General features: G+C 53.3%; 1 protein-coding gene across 7 annotated transcripts in view; it reads right to left on the reverse strand.

Annotated features, from left to right (window-relative positions):
- PYGB (glycogen phosphorylase B) overlaps positions 1–19,718 on the reverse strand; it is a 62,116-nt gene that overhangs the window by 6,938 nt on the left and 35,460 nt on the right. For 4 of the 7 annotated variants that reach the window (XM_064572715.1, XM_064572716.1, XM_064572713.1 and 1 more), the window contains 12 exons: positions 19,513–19,616; positions 15,330–15,461; positions 13,386–13,497; positions 12,913–12,995; positions 11,664–11,807; positions 10,740–10,832; positions 9,372–9,518; positions 8,177–8,340; positions 7,188–7,302; positions 5,904–6,005; positions 5,053–5,200; positions 1,503–1,561 (listed from right to left, as the gene is read on the reverse strand). In XM_064572715.1, coding sequence (XP_064428785.1) covers positions 1,503–1,561; positions 5,053–5,200; positions 5,904–6,005; positions 7,188–7,302; positions 8,177–8,340; positions 9,372–9,518; positions 10,740–10,832; positions 11,664–11,807; positions 12,913–12,995; positions 13,386–13,497; positions 15,330–15,461; positions 19,513–19,616 — 1,403 coding nt within the window. Of the gene's footprint in view, positions 1–1,502; positions 1,562–5,052; positions 5,201–5,903; positions 6,006–7,187; positions 7,303–8,176; positions 8,341–9,371; positions 9,519–10,739; positions 10,833–11,663; positions 11,808–12,912; positions 12,996–13,385; positions 13,498–15,329; positions 15,462–18,410; positions 18,542–19,512; positions 19,617–19,718 lie in introns of those variants that run through there. The other 3 variants (XM_064572718.1, XM_064572714.1, XM_064572717.1) reach the window with 3 other exon arrangements.

The raw sequence follows: 19,718 nt of genomic DNA on the forward strand, positions 1-19,718 counted from the left end.
ATGCCTGGCTGAGTGGTCCCCCTGCCTGTCCTGCACAGCCTCTCCCAATGGCCGCCTCAGCCTGTGCTGAAGCCTGGCAGGCTCAAACTTGTCTCTGACTCTAGTCAGTTCTTCAGAAATGAGATAAAAAGAGAAGGACTTTCAGAACTACCAACTTACAGGAAACACAGGGAACTAAGAAACATACTGGAACATGCCAGACAGATATCTGGAAGACACACAACCCAATCTCTGTAACAAATCAGTTGTAGGGAGGGAGAAGAGGCAAGCACGGGGGAAAGCTACCGATGACAAGATGCAGCAGACAGCAAGCAATCGCCAGGGGAGGCCCTTGCCAGGGTCCAGAGTCAAACAAACTGCTCCAGATATTTGTAACTTTACTATCTACGTGGGAAGACGGAATTGTGTAGTGGTGCTAAAAAGAGTGTTTCCGTAGCGGTTTGGGAGGAAAACATCATTGGGAATGTGTGTGAAGTATTTAGAGGTGAAGTGATACTATGTCTGGAATTGACTTTGAAATGGTCCTGCAGGAGTCTGGGATAGGTGTATGGATATTATTCCCATGCTTTCTACTATTCTCTAGACTGAAAAATTTTAATAGTGAACATGTAAAGAACTGTTCGAAAGCCCATACCTCTAAGAAATGCACCCTGGGATAGTGACAAAGGAACCGACAGGCGCTGGAGGAGGGGCAGGGGCCCAGTTGGTGGCTAAGCTGCTGGCTGAGGCTCGCTGGCCCCAGGCAGGTGCTCATACCTCCCACCCACCCTCGTGTGCTTGAGCTGGTGGGGCAGACAGTGCCTGGGCTCCGCCCCATAGCCCCCCATAGGGAAGCTGCGCCCCACATTGTTCCTCATGTTCTCAGATGACGCTGAGGCTCTTGGGGAAAAGTGGGAGAGGTGGGGACACAGGCCCTAGAGCACAGAGCACGAAGAGGAGACCCACCAAGGAGTAATGGCAACACACTGGGACTCCATGATCACATGTCCAAAAGCATGCACCGTCATGAATAAAATGAAAGAAAGCTAGGCCGAGCTCCCAGCAGGTGCACATCTGGCTGATGAAGCAACCAGCCATCTATGTCCACTCAGCACACAAGTGCAGGGGAGTGGGCAGCCTGCTGGGGCCTGAGAGCCGGGCACAGGCGTGGAAGTGTGGTGGCTATGCAAGGAAGGGCACTGTCCCATCAGATGGACGGCCAGCGAGCCCACTGGGGCTGGGGACCCTCACTGTCACGTGCCTTGCAGGCAGGGGTCCCCTTCAGCTCCCTCCTATTGCTGCGCTGATGGGCACTGAACCAACTCAGTCCACAAGCACAGCCGGAGAAGCAGAGGAGAGGGCCTCTGGCAGTCCGTGCGTGTGCCAGCTCTGAGCCACCGCAGTGTCCAGCCCACTGGGTGGCTGGTGCTCCAGTGGGGACACAGTCTGCACGAACAAAAAGCATGGTGGTTTGTGCATTCAGGGTAAATATCAAGCAAGGAACAAAGAGGACATCACCTCACCTTGCCCCCGATCATGACAGTCCTGGGCACAAAGGCTCTGGCTGGGTCCTTCTTTATTCCTGCAGGACAAACAAGAGATTCAAATAAGGCACTAAAGCCAGACAAACCCCTGCTTTGGGACATGGTGTGGTGACCAGCATCCCCAGAGATCAACCCTGACACAGGGAGCAGGGTGCAGCCACTGGACAAGCCCCTAGATTCTGCATTTAGATCCCACTTTGGTGAGGAAGGAGGCCAGAACAAACTCTTCCAAAAGGCTCACAGGAAAAGTTGCACCTGTTTCCAGAACAGCCCAAAGCAAGGGGCTGGCTTGGGTCTAGTCACTGGCTGTCAAGGCCCTTGCACATGATGGATACTTGGAAAAGAGGGGACCCTGGGATCATGGTAATGGTACCGTCAACCATTGAGGAGTGTCAGATGAGACCCCAAGTTTCCCCCTACCCTCGCTGTGACCAGATATGAGAAGCTCTCCCGAAGCTCTCTTGCACGGGGGGCAGCCTGAGGGTCAAGATACAGCGGCCGGCTCACCTGCAGCCCCAGCAGACTGAGGGGGTCCTCACCAGGCCCTTGGCTCTCAATATCAGTGTGTATGGGGAGGTGCTGGAGGGGTCTACAAAGGGGGGGAGGCATCCCTCCACCACATTCACCAGAGGTCAGGAACCGACCAGAGCAGTGGGAATCATGGCTGAAGCTTTAACAACTGACTCCAGGTCCTACCAAGAATATGGCTGTCCCTTAGTTTGGAAATTTCCCACTTCTAGAAATCAGACCGAACAGGGAAAAGAGGAAAAAATAAAACACAAACTACATTTTCACCAAAGCCCAGAAAGAGGAAAAACACACAAACTCCAGGTCACTGAGCAAGTTGTGCCAGATCACAGGGTAGGTGGGGCATAGGGCTGCGAGGGCAAGGTGTCCTGGGACCCAGGCTCTCCAGAGACGCTGTCAGCAGGGCTGGTGTCCTGGGGGCCAGGAAGGAGTGTGGCTGGGGCCAGGAAGGCAGACCTCACCTGTACCTCTCCTCGAGGAAAACCTGCTTGGAGGGTCTCCCATCCTGGGGCAGAGGCCCCCAGGGCAGAAATCAGGGGGCCAGGGCGGGTGGCCACGGCCACACGGACAGGGGCCACGGCTGCGCTGGGCTCCATGAAGCCCCTGCTGGTAGCCCGGGCAGTGCAGCTCAGGCAAATCCGGACATGGCTTTGCTATAGACAAAAAGCAGAACTGGCCTCCCTGTAAGAATCTCCAACCTGGGATGGCCGCCAGCTCAGAAGAGTCCGCAGAGCCGAAACTGAGGTCCTGAGGAGAGGGCAGGACACGGGAGCACATGAAATGAGAACTGGCAGGACACAGGAGCGAAAGGACGCCAATGGGGAGGCGAGACAGAAAAAGGACCCCCCCACACACAGGATGGAAATGAGAAAAGCAGACAACACAGCAGAAAAGGAAAGATCTTTGGAAATGTTCGGAGAGAACTCAAGAGACAAGAAGAAGATAGGTAGAAGGAAGCCAGCACACACCTCGCTGGAGTCTGGGAGGAAAAAAAACAAAACAGTGGCACCAAATGTTTTAAATACACTTCAAGAGGGCGCCTGGGTGGCTCAGTTGGTTAAGCGACTGCCTTCGGCTCAGGTTATGATCCTGGAGTCCCGGGATCGAGTCCCACATCGGGCTCCCTGCTCAGCGGGGGGTCTGCTTCTCCCTCTGACCCTCCCCCCTCTCATGTGCTCTCTCTCCCATTCTCTCTCTCTCAAATAAATAAATAAAATCTTTAAAAAAAAAAAAATCTGGTTAGGGCGCCTGGGTGGCTCAGTTGGTTAAGCGACTGCCTTCGGCTCAGGTCATGATCCTGGAGTCCCGGGATCGAGTCCCACATCGGGCTCCCTGCTCAGCGGGGGGTCTGCTTCTCCCTCTGACCCTCCCCCCTCTCATGTGCTCTCTCTCCCATTCTCTCTCTCTCAAATAAATAAATAAAATCTTTAAAAAAAAAAAAATCTGGTTAGGGCGCCTGGGTGGCTCAGTTGGTTAAGCGACTGCCTTCGGCTCAGGTCATGATCCTGGAGTCCCGGGATCGAGTCCCGCATCGGGCTCCCTGCTCAGCAGGGAGTCTGCTTCTCCCTCTGACCCTCCTCCCTCTCATGCTCTCTGTCTCTCATTCTCTCTCTCGCAAATAAATAAAATCTTAAAAAAAAAACAAAAAAAACACCTTGTTTAAAAAATAATAATAATAAAATAAAATAAATAAATAAATACACTTCAAGAGACCTTCCTAGAAATAATATAAGACCTCAGTGAATGCATTTGGGATGGCCTGAGCTTCCGGGGAAAACTGACCCACAACGTTCAGCACCAAGACCCAGCCCAGTGTCATCAGCACAGGACCTCAGGACACCACGACACGCCAACGCCCCCCGCCCCCCCACGCCGGACAGTGCAGGATGGACCTCCAAGATGCTCCAGGAAAGAAAGTGAAGCCAAGAACGTCACCTGCAAACAGTCCCATGTGTTCTAAACAAGCAAGAACTCACAGCTCACGCGCACGGCTGTCCTGATCGGGCGGGAAGCCCGGGGTGGAAGGGCGGAGCAGGACGTTGTCACAGAAAGCCTGGCAGGGGGGCACTGAGCGTGGTCGTGCGGAGGCGGGGAGCGGCCGGCGGTCCGCTGTGACCAGGGAGAAAGCGCGCCTGCGCCGGCCAGGGAGCTGCCGGGGGGATGGCACAAACCCCGGCGGCCTGCCTGGCGGAAGAGCTGGGCTGGGCAGCTAGCAAGGCCAGAGGCGCGCGCACCGGGGAGCCCACGGGCCCACGCAGACAGACTGGGACAGGCAGGCAGAAGGGCAGTGACGTCACAGCTGCTCACAGACGGGGGACTGACAGGGTGCTCCCCGCAGAGGCCCAGGGACAAAGAAAAGGCAGAAAATCACAACCACGGAAGAAAACCATGGCAAACAAGATGCGGTCTCTGTGAACTGTGGTTTCTGGCCAGGGAGGCCAGGGAGGCGCTCTGGAGCACCTCCTTCAGCCACACACACAGGCGGGCCCTGGCGGGGAACTTTCCAGGAGGATCGGCGCCAGGAGCGTCAGAAACTCTCAACCATGAACGTCGTCTGTCCTGTTACTTAACTGTCTCATAAGTGAGCGGCTTCCTCCACCTGACCTCTGTGTCCTGAGTAGAGTATTAGTGGTTCCTTGGTTTTCAAAATTAAGAGTCACCGTATTAAATTACAAAATTCTAAAATCTAAGTTTTTCCTTAAGGCTTTATTATATTTATAAACCTAGCAAATATTCATATTTACTTTTTAGGGGCTCTTTGATTCATGTTTGCTCCCACAGCTGAACACTGCTTAAGCAGTTTAAGGGACGTGTATAAGTTTAACATGTACTATTTTATTTTTGGTAAATATACTTTAAACGTCTAACAAGTAAAATCTTTCCAAATAGCTCACGACAAGTCTAACAGATAACAACCAAGTTTGAACTCAACACTAAACTGAGCCATCACCCAGCCCGTGAGTCCCTGAGGCGCGGCGGCGAGGGCCCCGGGCACACTCACGGTTGTACAGGGTGACGATATGCAGGCAGTTCAGCAGCTGCCGCTTGTACTCATGGATCCTCTTCACGTGCACGTCGAACATGGAGGAAGGGTTGATTTTCACCTTATATTCCTTCTCCAGCAAGGCAGAGAACTTCAGCTTGTTTTCCTGGGGTGAAAAAAGGACAAGGATGGTCAAACCCCAGAGTCCCCATGGTCTGACTAAGGCTCCGGCCTTCCAGCCACGCAGCAGGGCAAGGGCTCCGGGAGGCCTTCTGAGGATGGGGGGTTGGGGAGCAGGGTGCTGAAGGTGGGCACACACCCGGAACAGCAGAAATAAATGGAAAACTAGACCAAAATGCAAACCTACACAGAAGCAGAAGGGTAAGAAAAGTAGAACAAATGGGAGTTGTGAGTGTGGTGTCAAAGGATACAGATGGGGGCAGGCAGGGAGAGAAAACTCAAGATGAAGGACTCTTTCTGGGCCCTAAGACCATGTGGCAGCCCAGCAGACAGGCAGGCTTGGGAGGGGCCATGTTCTTGGTCATGGCAGCCACCTGTCAGGTTTGGAGGGCTCCAGGGGCCCCGGCCTGTCTGCCTGTGTGGCTGGCTGACCCGGGGAGAGGCTCTCACGCCACCAAGCAGCATGTCACATGCAGGGACGCCAGGACTGGATGGACTTTCAGCGCGCCTCCTGTGGATGAACTCTTCCTGCAGAACTTGGACCAATGCATACTTGGGCTGCTCTGGGGTCTGCACCCGCCTGCCCACCTGCTGGTGACCTGAGGACTGAGCGGGGGGGTGGATGGACTAGGCGGCCGCTGGGTCTGACACCCAGATCATGCAGGACGGCTGTCCCACACTGGGCCTACCTGCTTGACCTTGGCCACATCCCTGATGAGTGCCTCGTCATCAACCAATGGCAACAGCTTCTTCAGTTGGCTCAGGTCAGTCAGGAAACCCTCCCCAATTTTCTGTAGAATTGTAAAGGGACACATGGTTTCTGCTCGCTGTGAGACCCATCCTCCTGGAGACTGTCCTCCCATTTTGTCATCCCTGCCTCTGCTTTCCTCCCTGGATCTGCTTCAGCTTGGCCCCAGGCCTGCTTCTCTCTCACAACACCCAGCTATCAAAAACACCCCCACACCATGGCTGCAACCAACCACCATGGGCAGCCCCACCCCAGGCTCCCTCTCAATCAGACCTGGGTTTGCTCCCAACCAGGACGTCGCAGTCACAGTCTGGTCAAGCTCAAATATCCACAACAATTGTGCAAGCCTCCCTTGTCCCCTTCACAGACACGTCCCAAACCTGGGGGCCAACCATGGCCTAGCAGCTCCTCACCCATTCCCAAGGCCCTGCACCCTCCAGTCACTTCCTGGTTCGGACCTCTCTGGCACTACAGCAGGGCGGTCAGTCTGAGCACACCTCTCATCAAGTACCCCGCTAAGTCTCCCTGTTGCTAACAGGATCACGAGGAAAACTCCCGGCCTGTCCTCCCTCTGCCTGCCTCACCAGGCACTGAGCCCTGCCAGCCTTCCAGCTCCCAGGGGCCATGCCCCTCACCGAAGGAGCAGAGAGTCAGTGCTCCTGGCTCCCTCCTGTTAGCCCTTCAGATCTGTGCTCGGTTGTCCCTTTTCCAGAGAAGCCTTCCCTGACACACGCAGCCCAGACAGGCAGTGTCCCCATAGCAGGCCCTCACCGGGCACCACCCGGACACAGGTCTTCTTTGTGATTTCCCAGCTAGCACAGCACCCGGGGTGTAAAAGCACCCATTTCCTCCTTCCTTCCTGCACGAGCACATGAACAGTAAGTTTAACACCGCGTCTCTGCCTCACCAAACCTCGTCAGTGGGCCTGTGGCTGCCGCTCAGCCGGGTGGCCCCACCCCGGTCCTCCCCGAAGCCCAGGACCTCACTTCTGAAACTCCTGCACAAGCCGCTGGGGCTGCTGGGACCGCTGACCGCTCAGCCTGGCCCAGCACTCCCACGTCTGACCCCACACGTCCCCAGCCTGGAGCCACTGCTGGTCAACACACAAAGGAGCGATCACTCCCCGCTCGGCACCTGCTGGCGATGGGCCTGAGGCCTTTGGGCAACAGCCAAGGCTCTAACTGTGCCCACAGCTCCCTGGGGACTCAGAGGCAGTGGGTCTCACCTCCGCGATGGTGCCGGCCAGCCCCGGGTTACACAGCAGCAGCCACCGTCGGGGTGTGATGCCATTTGTCTTATTCTGGAACTTCTCTGGCTCCAGCTCATAAAAGTCCTTAAAGCTGAAACAGAAAAAAGACAAGTATCACAAGCCCTATGTTTTGAATAAGGTGAGCAAAAGAACATAAGGAAATCCCCCGGAAGATCACGAAGCTCAGTTTTTCTGTTCTGTTTTCTAAAGAGCGCAGAGCGTCCGTGTTACCGCACACCTTGACAACGCTGGGCACGGGTGCTTTTCAAAGCACTGCACATTCGGCCACAGAGCGCTCACCACACGGGGTGGAACCCGGCCATCTTCCACGGTGACTGTGACATTGGAGAGGGTACAGGTTGTAGAGCTTGAGAACCGGGGTTTAGTTTCCCTATCTGTAAAATGGGGACACACCCCGCTGACAGGCTTGCTGCAGGGACTAAAGACTATTACACACAAAGCCCTTGGGCCAGCACCAGAAACACAGAAGCCTCCACACAGACAGACCCGGTGTGGGGTCTACCTGGTGCTCACAGAGGTGCTCCACACACACCTGGGTTGAGGATGGAGGGAAGGAGTTCCAAGATCACGTTCCACCAAGAGACGGAGGGGGAGCATGAGATCTGACCTAAGGATTCCTCCTTCCTCTCGCTGATGAGCCCTGGCTCTTCTGGCCCTAACCTCCATGCTGTCTAGGCATGGGACACCTGTCCCCAAGTGGGGCACTCCGGCGCTTGGTCAGCAGCAAATGGCTCCAGGAGAGAGCCAGAAAAGAGGAAGGCACTGGTGACAAGAAGCCTCAGCACCTCACCACCACCCGCTGAGTCGGAGCCCCCGACGGCTGTGCCCTGAGCAGTTCAGTCAGTGCCCATGAGGGCAGCAGGCCCCACCACCATGGATATGGCTGCTAACAGTCCCAGAGGCAGATCCGGGGTCAGCTCAGGGCAAATGCTAGCCCCACTCACACTGACTGCTTCACAATCTCCGAGTGGATCCTCGCCACGCCGTTAACAGCATGGGACCCGATCACACACAGGTGGGCCATGTTAATCCGCTTGCAGTCCCCTTCCTCGATCACAGACATCCTCCGCAGGCGGTCAACGTCCCCAGGGAACAGGGCGGCCACGTGCTGTTGCCAAGACAGAGAGCCGTGAGCAGGAGGCCCAGGGGCCCCCGGGGGAGATTCCAGCTCCTCCAAGGAAATCCCGGGGTTGCTGCAGCCCAGACCTGCATTTCAGCTCCCGGGACGCACCTCCCAGAGCCCCGAGTGCAGAAGGAAGCTCCTCCATGCCGCACCGCCCAGGGAACGGCCTGCGCCGGCTGGAGGACCCCGCAAACCTGTCCTGCCAGGGGCAGACAGTCGGAGAACCTTGGTGCTGAGGTGTGCCACGGGACTCATGAGGACAAGATGAGAGTGCTGCCCTCCTGGCCTAGGCAGGGTCTAGCCAGTCTGACCAGTTGGAACAACTACTTTTTCACCAGAAGGTTAAAAAACTGAACTACAGGGGTGCCTGGCTGGCTCAGTAAGTTAAGTGTCTGCCTTCGGCTCAGGTTGTGATCCTGGGGTCCTGGGATTGAGCCCCGAGTTGAGCCCCAGTCGGGCTCCGCGCTCAATGGGGAGTCTGCTCCTCTCTCTCCCCCTCTGCCCCTCCCCTCACTCGTGCTCTCTCTCAAATTAATAAAAAAAATCTTAAAAAAAAAAAAAATACAAACACACCTGGATTCTAAGTTGCCCTTTTCGTGCACCATTCTCCTCTCCGCAGGTAACAGAGAAAAGACAAATGCTGCTTTGTTTCCAAATCACCCAAATGCTGCTATGATGTCCCAGGACAAAAGACATTTCAGGAACAGACACATCTGAGCCCCACTCGGGAATGGGAATGTTTTAAAAAGAGCTGAATCCATGACTCCCACATACACTGCAGAGCTCTAGGTGTGGGGACTAGGCATCACCTCTGCTGGGTGACAGCCCCTGGACCCCAAAGTCCTCTGCTGGGCAGAGGCTATTCAAGAAACAAGGCCCCTGTCCCAGGCCAGATCATTCCATGTGGAGGACAGGAGGGCCCTTCACCTCTGCCCACCATCTCCATCCCCGACCACGACAGGAGGGGTGGTCATGCAGCAACCCCCAAGCTCCCCACCCACATCCCTGCTGCTCACATCCAGGTGCCTCTGGTTGATGGCGTAGATGATCTCCAGGTGCCGTGGCAGGAGCTTCTCAAACATGGACACAGGCCAGCGCTCTAAGGCCTCGGGTAACACGGTGTGGTTGGTGTATGCACAGGTCTTCTTTGTGATTTCCCAGGCCTAGAACATTCCAATGTGTTTTGTTTAGAAACAGTTCTTCTACCAGATGCCTAAGCAAGGGGCAAGTCCAGGATCAAAGGGAGATGTTTGGATCCCACCAGAAAGGGGCCCAGTCAGCTAGCTGTACATCTCTGCTCTCTGGGGCCTGTCTAGAACCTCAAAACCTACAAGGGAGCCCCATGGCCTTCACATTTCAGACATGACCACGTACATTCTACTTCCTGACAGAGCACACACACATATATGAGTAATGCTTACCTCACCACCTGGCATCATTCACTGACTCACTTTTCTTCTGTAAACTATTTTTTATTGGTGAACAAAGCAGAACACCAATTTTCTACTTTATTTCCACCCAACTGATCTCACACCCAGTCCAAGAACACTGGGAACCTGTGTGACCTCCCTCCACTGGCCAGGAGCGGACGGGATCATGGGGTGGGGGGGCGCCCAGCCCCATCTGGAAGTGCACCCCAAACCAGAGAGGGGCTCTGGGTTCTACAAAACGATGTAAAAGTTGTTCTACAGTTTTACATGTTGATTTAAACTAGATTAAGAAAATCTATACAAGTATCTAGGACCAAATGAGTCAGAACAAACTTATAAAAATGTAAACAATGTGTTTCTTTATACTTAATACTTCTGGGGGTTTTGTCACAATTCTAAGATGAGAAAAATGTATGTGAGAAGCTCTAAGAAGTGTCAGGATCCTTTTCCTGTCTTCTAGAAAATTATTCTTGTGTGCCTTTGCACCAGTGCCCCACCCACGGTGTCCTGGTCCCTTGGGAGAAACCCCAGACCCACTCCGGGAACGTCCTCCTCCCCACGGCTGTCTTCTCAGGGACAATGTCCCTTTCTCCCCAGGCCACAGGGGAAAGGCCCTCCTCAGCATCCTAGGGGCATCTCAGTACTCACTACTGTTGTTGGGACAGGCCTGAAGGTGAAGGGGATAACGACACCACACGTGCCCAGGTCTGTGGGGACACCATCACCCCATGTACCCAGGTGTCTGCAGGGGACACCGTCACCCACATGCAGGTCTGGGGGGGATACCATAACCCCATGTGCCCAGGTCTGCGGGGGACACCATCACTCCACATGCCCAGGTCTGTGGGGAACACCATCACTCCGTATGTCCAGCTCTGACAGGGAGAGTGTCACCTCCCATGCCCATGACTGTGGGGACACCATCACCCCATGTTCCCAGCCTTCGGCGCTCACCTTGTCCCAGTCCACTTTCTCCACGTCCACCAGTATCCGCATGAGCTCAGGGATGGCAAGGGCTGGGTGGGTGTCGTTCAGCTGGATGGCAACCTGCAGTTTACATGGAGCAATCCCCCTCAATCCCCTTGCCTGCATGGGTGCCACCATGGTCAGTGTGTACAGAATGCGGGTCTCAGCCGCCCACCCCTGAGGAGCCTGGTCGATAGGGCCGACAACGGGAGCTGAAAGCATGGCAGAGGTGCTGAGCCCAGCATGACAACCAGCCAAGGAGCAGGGAGTACAACAGGGCCACAGGGAGGGGCCAGGAAGACCCGGTAGGCGAGCTCCTCAGCAGGACCTTCAGCCTGCCTCCAAGGCCCTCCTCATGCTCTCCACAGCTCCCCCTGACCCAGAATGTTCCTCCCAACTAGGGTATGTTGGCCTTATTTAAAGTCACGGAACCCTGGACGCCTAGGTGGCTCAGTCGTTAAGTGTCTGCCTTCAGCTCAGGTCATGATCCCAGGGTCCTGGGATCGAGTCCCACATCAGGCTCCCTGCTCAGCAGGGAGTCTGCTTCTCCCTCTCCCACTCCCCCTGCTTGTGTTCCTGCTCTCGCTATCTGTCTCTTTCAAATAAATAAATAAAATCTTTAAAAAAATAAAAAAATAAAATAAAATAAAATCACGGAACCCAGCCTACCAAATGCATCACGATTTGCCCATGGGAACCTTTTACAGTGTCCCTTGCTGCTCCTAAGGATGCCTTGTGTGGTCCTAATCAGGGAGGAGGAGCCCGGCCCCTAATGACAAGGAGGCCAGGATAAGGGGGGGCTGCTGTCCTGCCCATCCCCCTACCTACCCAAGGCCCAGCCTTGAGGAAGAAATTGAGCCTGGGAACGTCCTGCCTTTCTGCACTGGGTTCAAGGCCCATCCACAAACCAACCTTGTCTGGGAACGTCTCAAAACAGGTTCTCACTGGGTCCCGGCAGCCGAACTTGGAGGACTTAAAGCGTCGAATGATGTCCTGGAGGGTGGCAGCCACCACAAAGTACTCCTGCTTCAGGCGGAGCTCCTTCCCCTCGAAGAACTGCAGACAGGGACAGCGCTAGCACCGACAACAGCCAGCAGGGCCGCAGCAGGCCCTTCAGGGACAACCCCCCCCCAACCCCGGGACCCAAGAAGGGCAGCAGGCCGAGGGATCCTGCTCCAGGGACTGCAGGGGCACACGTGTGCATGGAATGGGAGCCTGTGGGGGCCAGCACAGTGCTGACGCCTCTGTCCCCACCATCCCGAGCCCCAGTCAGGTAATCTGCAGCTCAGGGGCACAGGCGTTAGGTGACGATGGCCTACCCTGCATGTGATCTTCAGACAGGGAGGCAGCCAGCACAGGGCCACACTGCCCTGTGTGAGGACACCAAGCACGCAGGTCTCGTTCCTTAACAGCCAGAGCCACTCAGAAGCACAAGCTCCAAAGCATCAGGGTTCGTGGCAGGGAGGTGAGGATGGGTGGGTTTGGCTGTAAGCCTTTCAGCACCAATGCCCTTTGCTGCTAATGTGCACATGCTATGCTGATTAAATAGAAAACGCACAACCCACTTAGGCAAATTCCAAGGACTCTTGTCTGGCAACAGTAACAAAGCCAGTGGACACTAAAGTTGGTGGCAATGGAGACAGTGGTTGTGACTCCATCTAGTGGGTGGGGGCACATACTAAAAGCTTTTCAAACCATGACTGGCATATGTCTCAAGGCATCACTGACAAATAGGGACTGCTGTCCCCACTTGAGAAATGGGTCACACAACTCTCGGGGAAGCGGCATCACGTGGCAGGAGAGCAGAAGCCGGCTGCACGTGAGGTCTGACAAGCTCACACATCCCCCACACATTGCCCTGCATGTGGCCCCCTAGAGAGTCAGCTTGGAGCCAGCCCTCAGACTGCAGACGTGTGAGAAGAGCCCACAGGCCTCCCGAAGCGTCCCCTTAGGGAGAGGGCAAGGGGAAGATGCTAACAGGCGCACTTGGACTTGTGGGGCTTCATCAAGCATGCAGCGCCATCCTCACTCCAAGGAGCCACATGAGGGCCACTGGTGGCCACTTATGTGGTCTCACCTGAGAACTGTGGTCCTTCTAGAGAGCCCCAGCCTCCCTGTGCACTTTCCTAGCAGATGAGAACCAACCATGTGAGCTACTCACATTATCATTTGGATACAGGACTCTGGAGATGTTCTCGGCCAGGTTCCTGTCCAGGACTGCCTCGATGTAGCCACCCACATTAACTGTGCGCAGAGACGGTAAGGTCAGGACCCATGTGCCTTTCCTTGACTCCCCATGTGCCCTCTGCCCACAATTTCTCCCTCACTTCCCTGAACCATGTGAGGGGCATTCCGGAACAGGAGGTGCCCCCAGAGCCATGGTCTCACTGCGCCCTCACACACCCTACAAGGCCCCAGGCCCCTCGCTCCTTCCTGAAGGTGCAGGGTCCCAGGAGCACTGGCTTTGCTTGTGGGTGCTCCCTGGGAGGCCCCAGTGCTCTGAGGAGCCTGCCCTCTGCCCTCCACAGAGGGAGCCTTGTGCTCTCTGCCGCAGGGACAGTGCAGACAGGACAAGAGCTGCGCGGGCAAGTCTGGGGGAAGCCACCCAAAAGAGACAAGAGGGACAGAACGCACAGTCATGGAGCTTGAAGTCGTTGGGTGCCTTGGCGGACCATAGCCTCATAGTGTTGACGGTGTTGTTCCTGTAGCCGGGCACCGGGGTGTCGTAGGGCATGGCCAGCACGACCTGGCCAAGGAGAGATGGTCCGATCAAGTCAGCCCGAGACACAGTCCCCAGTCCCAGCCTCCTCATCCCACTAGCAACATTCTGCTGCCTGCTGGTGGCCAACCTGCTTGCCCTCTGGCTGTTCTCCTTCAGCCCCAGACGCTTGCCACTCGCCCTGTGCCAGGGCAACCCAGGCCAGGAGCACCTGTGGTGGCCCTGCAGGGAAGGTCCTGACCACACTCTTAAGGTCACATCTGTCTTCTCTAGATTTACCTCCTTCAACATTGGCATTAAGAACTCTTCCCACTCAGCTGCTCAAGCGGCCACTGTGTCAACCTCACTTATGCTCTGTTAGTAGCCACACCTCCTGAGTCCTCGTCCTCTGCCCTCCACACTGTCCCTCTTCTTGCTCGACCCTGCTTGTGCAATTTCAGGACTCAGCTAACTTCTCCACAGATGGCTTCTATTTGTTTCCCAATGTCTGCAGAAGGCCTTGACCTCTAACCCTCAGAGAAATCAAACCAGCCCACACTCTACTCACAACAGAAAATGCAGGGCCTGCTCTCCCCCCACAGAGCCTGCCACCCCTAACCCCCCATTTCCTCTGTCCACAAGTATCTGCTTACTCTTAGCAAGAACAGGAAGATACGCACAAGCCTCAAGGTCACTTCCAACCCTCAGACCCTCCAATGGGGCTTCTCACACTCAGGCATGCCCGTGGGGGCTCAGACAGGTTCCCCTATGTGGCTTTATGAGATGAAATCCACTCTTACAGCCAAAAGGACTGCATGATAGCATTGCTAGAGCCTTAGTATCGCCTTTCCCTTCCCCTCCCCTCCCCTCCCCTGCCTCCTGGTTCCCACAGCCTTGTCCAAGCCAGTGACAAGCCCTGCAAAGCATCCCTAACCACCCCTCCTTCCCTCTCCAGGGCCAGCCCTCCAGGTTAAGGCCCCTACCACACTCTTCCTGAAATGCCCCCATGGTCTCTGTGCTTCCCTACATACATGATATGCTCATCTTCTACAAGCACATGCACTGGGATAACTGACCCCTTCTCTGTTCTTTCAAATTAAATACAACTTATTATGGCATTTTAGGCCTCCATAACATGGCTCCAGCTAGCTTTAGCCTATGCACCCTGTTTAAAACTTAGGCTGCAGAAAACGTGGACAACTCACTTTTCTGTGCCCGGCACTTCCCCAGTCTCCTGGGCTCACGTCCCCACATCCAGATGACTGAATCTTGTTCGTTACAGCTATGCCCCCATGAAGGCTCTCCTGCCTCCTCCGTCTGCCCCCTAAGACCACCCAGATGTGCACTATCTGTCGTCCCAGAGCCTGGACTAGACTGTCCGTGCTCTCATCCTGGTCCCCTTGTCAACGCCCATGCCCCGTTCTGGGACATCCACCCAGCTCACCACACTGCCCAGGGCTCTGACGGCTCAGCAGTGGTGGGTGATACCCAGGAGACACCACTAAGGCCTGTGCTGTGTGCTGAGTGCACGCATCAAGCGACATGCTGGGGGGCTATCCACGTCCCCCAGGGAATCGGTGCCCTGCCCCTGTCACCACACTGTCCTGCTAGCCAACACTGGCTGGTCTCAACTCCGACACAAGCCCCTGTTAAAGTGCAAAGCCTGGGGCTTCCACGGAGCCTTTCTCACTGTCTGGGCGGCTCCCGACAACGTGTAAGAAGCAGGTGTATGAGGACAAAGCCTCCCAGGCTTTCACCTCGAGTCAGGTCGTCTGCAGAAATAGCACATGTCCCACTCCCGAAGGAAAGCTGGTGGGACAGTGAACTGTGGCAGTCCCTCACTGAGCCCCCCACCTCCCCGGGGGTGCCGGGGTGGCTACCTGGGTGTCCAGCCACTTGACGCCCTCCAGGCAGTGCTCCACCCGCCCGTAGAAGTGCACAGGCAGCATGTACTCCGGCCGGGCCTTCTCCCAGGGGTTGCCGTAGCGCAGCCAGTCATCGGCCTCCTCCACCTGGAAAGGGGCCAGCAGTGAGGGCAGCTCTCACAGGGGGCGCTGGGGAGACAGGCCCTCAGCCCACACAGACCACACTGTCTAGACGGTGCCGCCCGGCACTGAAATAAACCACAGCCTGCCTACAAGGCAAAGATTTCCAGTTCTGGTCAAGGCCTCGTGTTCAAAAGTTAACATGTTGGACCCTTAAAGAAACGAACTCAGAAAAATGCATTTAGGTAAAAAGACATTAAGAATCACCCGAATGTAACAATAAAAAGGAATGAAGTCCCGCTGCATGCTGCAACATGGGTGAACCTCACATACACACGGAGTCAAAGAAGCTCCCGTAGCGTATGGCTCCATTCACAGGAAATGTCTAGAATAGCCAAATGCATAGAGACAGCAGGTAGATCAGTGGTTGTCAGGTGCTAGGATGTGACTGCAAATCCATGCGGGACTTCTTTTTGGGGTGATGGAAGTGTTCTGGAAACAGACAGTGGTAATAGCTGTCCAACTTTGTAAATATATTAAAAACCACTTGGTAACTCAATAAAGTTGTTATTTAAAAAGAAAAAGAATCACTGGAGCCCACTGCTTGGAAAACGACACCACAAATTAGTGGGGACGGGCTGGGCTGCCTTTGCCGCAGGAGTGCCTGGACACACCACTGGAAGACACTGCTTTTCTGCTAGGCCTTCCATAAAGCAGCTTATTTTTCAAAAACTGCACCTGGTAGCATCCAAAATCAGTAAATACACAAAAAAGAATCCCACAAATAAAACCAAAAGTAGCCCCACAGATCTAACAATCTTTGAGTAGAAGCATTTGGTGGGGTTGCAATGGAATAAATTAATTTGGTAAGCAGTGAATAAAGAATTATAAATATAAATTAAAATTTAAACGAGTGCCCTTTTTCAAATTTTTTAAAAAGATCTATTTATTTATTTGAGAGAGGGAAACAGAAAGCACACACACATGTAGGGGGAGGGGCATAGAGACAGAGAATCCTAAGCAGACTCCGCGCAAAGTGCGGAACCCAACGTGGGGCTTTGATCTCACAACCATGAGATCACGACCAGAGCCAAAACCAAGAGTTGGACACTTAACTGACTGAGCCACCCAGGTGCCCCAGGTGCCCCTTTCTTCTTCAAATTTAACAAGCAACCCTAAGTACAGGCATACCTCGGAGATATTGGTTTGGCTCCAAACCACCAAAATAAGGTGAATATAGCGATAGAGAGAGTCAAATGAATGTTCTGGTTTCCCAGTGCATATGAAAGTTACGTTTACATTACACTGTAGACTATTAAGTGTCCAACAGCATTATGTCTTAGAAAACAATACCCTGGGGTGCCTGTGTGGCTCAGTCATTAACCGTCTGCCTTTGGCTCAGGTCATGATCCCAGGGTGCTGGGATCAAGCCCCGCATCGGGCTCCCTGCTCAGCGGGAAGCCTGCTTCTCCCTCTCTCACTCCCCCACTTGTGTCCCCTCTCTTGCTGTCTCTCTCTGTCAAATAAATAAATAAAGTATCTTAAAAAAAACAACAACCCCCCCCACACACACAATACCTTAATTAAGAAATATTGCTACAAAATGCTAACCATCATCTGAGCTTTCAGCAAGTTATAATCACTGATCACAGATCATGGGAACAATGTAATAATAAAGTTTGCAATATTGTGAGAATTACCAACATTTGACAGAGACATAAAGTGAACAAATGCTGTTGGAAATATGGGACCAACAAACTTGCTCGATGCAGAGTTGCCACAATCCTTCAAGTTGTAAAAGATGCGGTATGTGAGAAGCACAATAACTTGAAATGCAATAGAACAAGGTGTGCCTGTATGTTACCTTGAGAGTTTTTTTAAAATTTTTATTCTTTAATTTTTATTTATTTTTTATAAAGTAAGCTCTATGCCCAATGTGGGGCTTGAACTCACCACCCCAAGATCAAGAGTTGCATGGTCTACCGACTGAGCCAGCCAGGCGCCTTGTTTTGTTTTTTTTTTTTTTAATGGTTCTTACACAGAAGTAAAAAGTCAAGAAGAGTATCTGGTTGCAGTTTTAGGGAGGTGACGTGGCTGAGGTTATTGCTTCAATATGTGCCTCTGCATCGTACTCCTGGCTGGGCTTTTCTGTCTGGTGCAGGCAGCTATTCATCATGGGACCAGCCCTGCCTTTTGATCTGGTGCCATGTCCTTGTACATTAGTGAGATTCTCCAACACCAAAGCCTGGCCATCTCCTGCAGAGTACGTCCATGAATTGTTTGCAGAAGCAGCATCTCCTCGACTACGGGGGCGGGGGGAAGGGGGGAGGCCTCCCAGGGGACCCCCATCTCTGCCCCCATGGCCAACAACACTGCTGTCTGACCACTGTCTGCATTCAATTCTGCTACAGCTAAACTCAATTAAAAACTGGCTCCCATGAAAACAGGGTGGGAGGAGGGTGAGTTTATAACTCACCTATCATCCCACAACTGTCTTTTTTTTTTTTTTTCAACTGTCTTTAAGCTGTTATGCAAGATGGCAAGAGGTGGAAGAACGAGAACACCAGAAGAAAGTAATGTCTGTGATCAAGCAAACAAAAGACAACACAAAAATACCTTCCTGCCTATAACCATAACACCAAGTAGGCAAGGAGGGGCCTCAGAGTTTCTGTCTTATGAATGCACGTTGCACAGACTGTAAGGAGCATGAATGGGCCAAAGCACATGGGTGTACAAGGGCTGGGGTGCCTCTGATAGACACACACACATAAGGAACTCTGCATTAAATTACCCAGAATATACTAGGAGCAAAAGTGCAGTGCTAAGGTTGGAGAGAGTATGTCTGCAAATTAAGCAACAGATACAAATCTGTTTTTTCTTTTACTGTTAGCCATACTTTTCTTTGTCAACTTTTTATTATGAGTGTTTTCAAACATACAGAAGTGTTAAAAGAATTGGCAATAAACACTCACGCACCTTCAACTTAGGATCCGTAACTGTTAACATGTTGCTATACTTGATTTATCACATATCCATCCATCAACCCATTCATTTCTTGATGCATTTCAAAGTCAGTTGCAAATATCTGTACACTTCTCCAGGAACAGTTGAGCATGCACTTCATTAAGTACAGTTCATCCTGTGTTTATGTTTTAGGTTAATACATATACAGCGCAATGTATAAACCTGAAGGATACTCTTGAGTTCTGGCAATTGCACCTGCCTGTGACCCAAGCCCCTCAAGACACAGGAGCTTTCCATCACCCCAGTCTGTTCATGTTCTGTACTACTCTCCTGTTACAAACCTTTTAAACCCAACCACAGTCCTACTTTATATGTCACTTTTAGGCCCCAAATTATATTACATAAACTATCCTCCAATCAAGTGGAATAGCTATGCCTTCCATTTTGAAGTCCTGAACGAGGGAAATGGTCCCCCTGCCCAGTGGAGGGCAATGAGGCTGCACTTTGAGATTAGACTCTTTCCACCGATGTGGTCTTGGCCACCTCAATTTGCTGTGGTTTGATGCTTCAGAATCCAAGCCCACTCTCCCTCAGAGCCACGCTGCTTTGCAGTCCGGCCTCTAAGGACACTCAGGACACTGTCCCGTCACTGGCCATCAGGGAGTGAAGGCAGAAGGCGGGAACAAAACCTATGATAACACTGTTTCTCCACCTACTGTGTGTCAATTGTCCCACTGAGGGTGAACCAGAGGGGCCGCTTCTGCTCCACACTGAGATACAACAGGGAACCAGCACACAGCACGTGGTGGCCTCAACCCCTGTGCTCCTGTAAGACCAGCTAGGCCCTGGGTCCCTCCCCAACAAGTTTCGCAGGCTCCCAAAGTTGTGTGCGATGAGTGCACACAGAACATCAGCCTCTGGCAGCCCATAGAGAACTCTAAGGGAAGCACGGAGGTCACAGGATAGCCCTGACCTGTCACACCTCTGCTTTGCCCTGGACTGGCAGATAATCCCTCCAGAAAGGAGATCAACATAGAAAAGGCTGAACTGAAAGTGCCTGTTTTCTTGTGCACATGAGAGCTGGAAACAAGTGAAGAAATGGAGTCTCACTCACCTGCCAGCCATCGACAATCTTCTGGTTAAAAATCCCAAACTCATAGCGGATTCCATAGCCATATGCTGCCAGGCCCAACGTGGCCATCGAGTCAAGGAAGCACGCTGAAAATTCCAAACACAAAGCACTTCTTGGGATCAAAGACAATCAGCAGCTTCAAAGCCCACTGGAAGCAAAGCCTAGACACCCACATTAAGTAGGCCCTG

The sequence above is a fragment of the Mirounga angustirostris genome, unplaced genomic scaffold (assembly GCF_029215605.1).
Source record: "Mirounga angustirostris isolate CCGP_5_RB_7025 unplaced genomic scaffold, mMirAng1.0.hap1 SCAF_10, whole genome shotgun sequence".
Taxonomy (NCBI): domain Eukaryota; kingdom Metazoa; phylum Chordata; class Mammalia; order Carnivora; family Phocidae; genus Mirounga; species Mirounga angustirostris.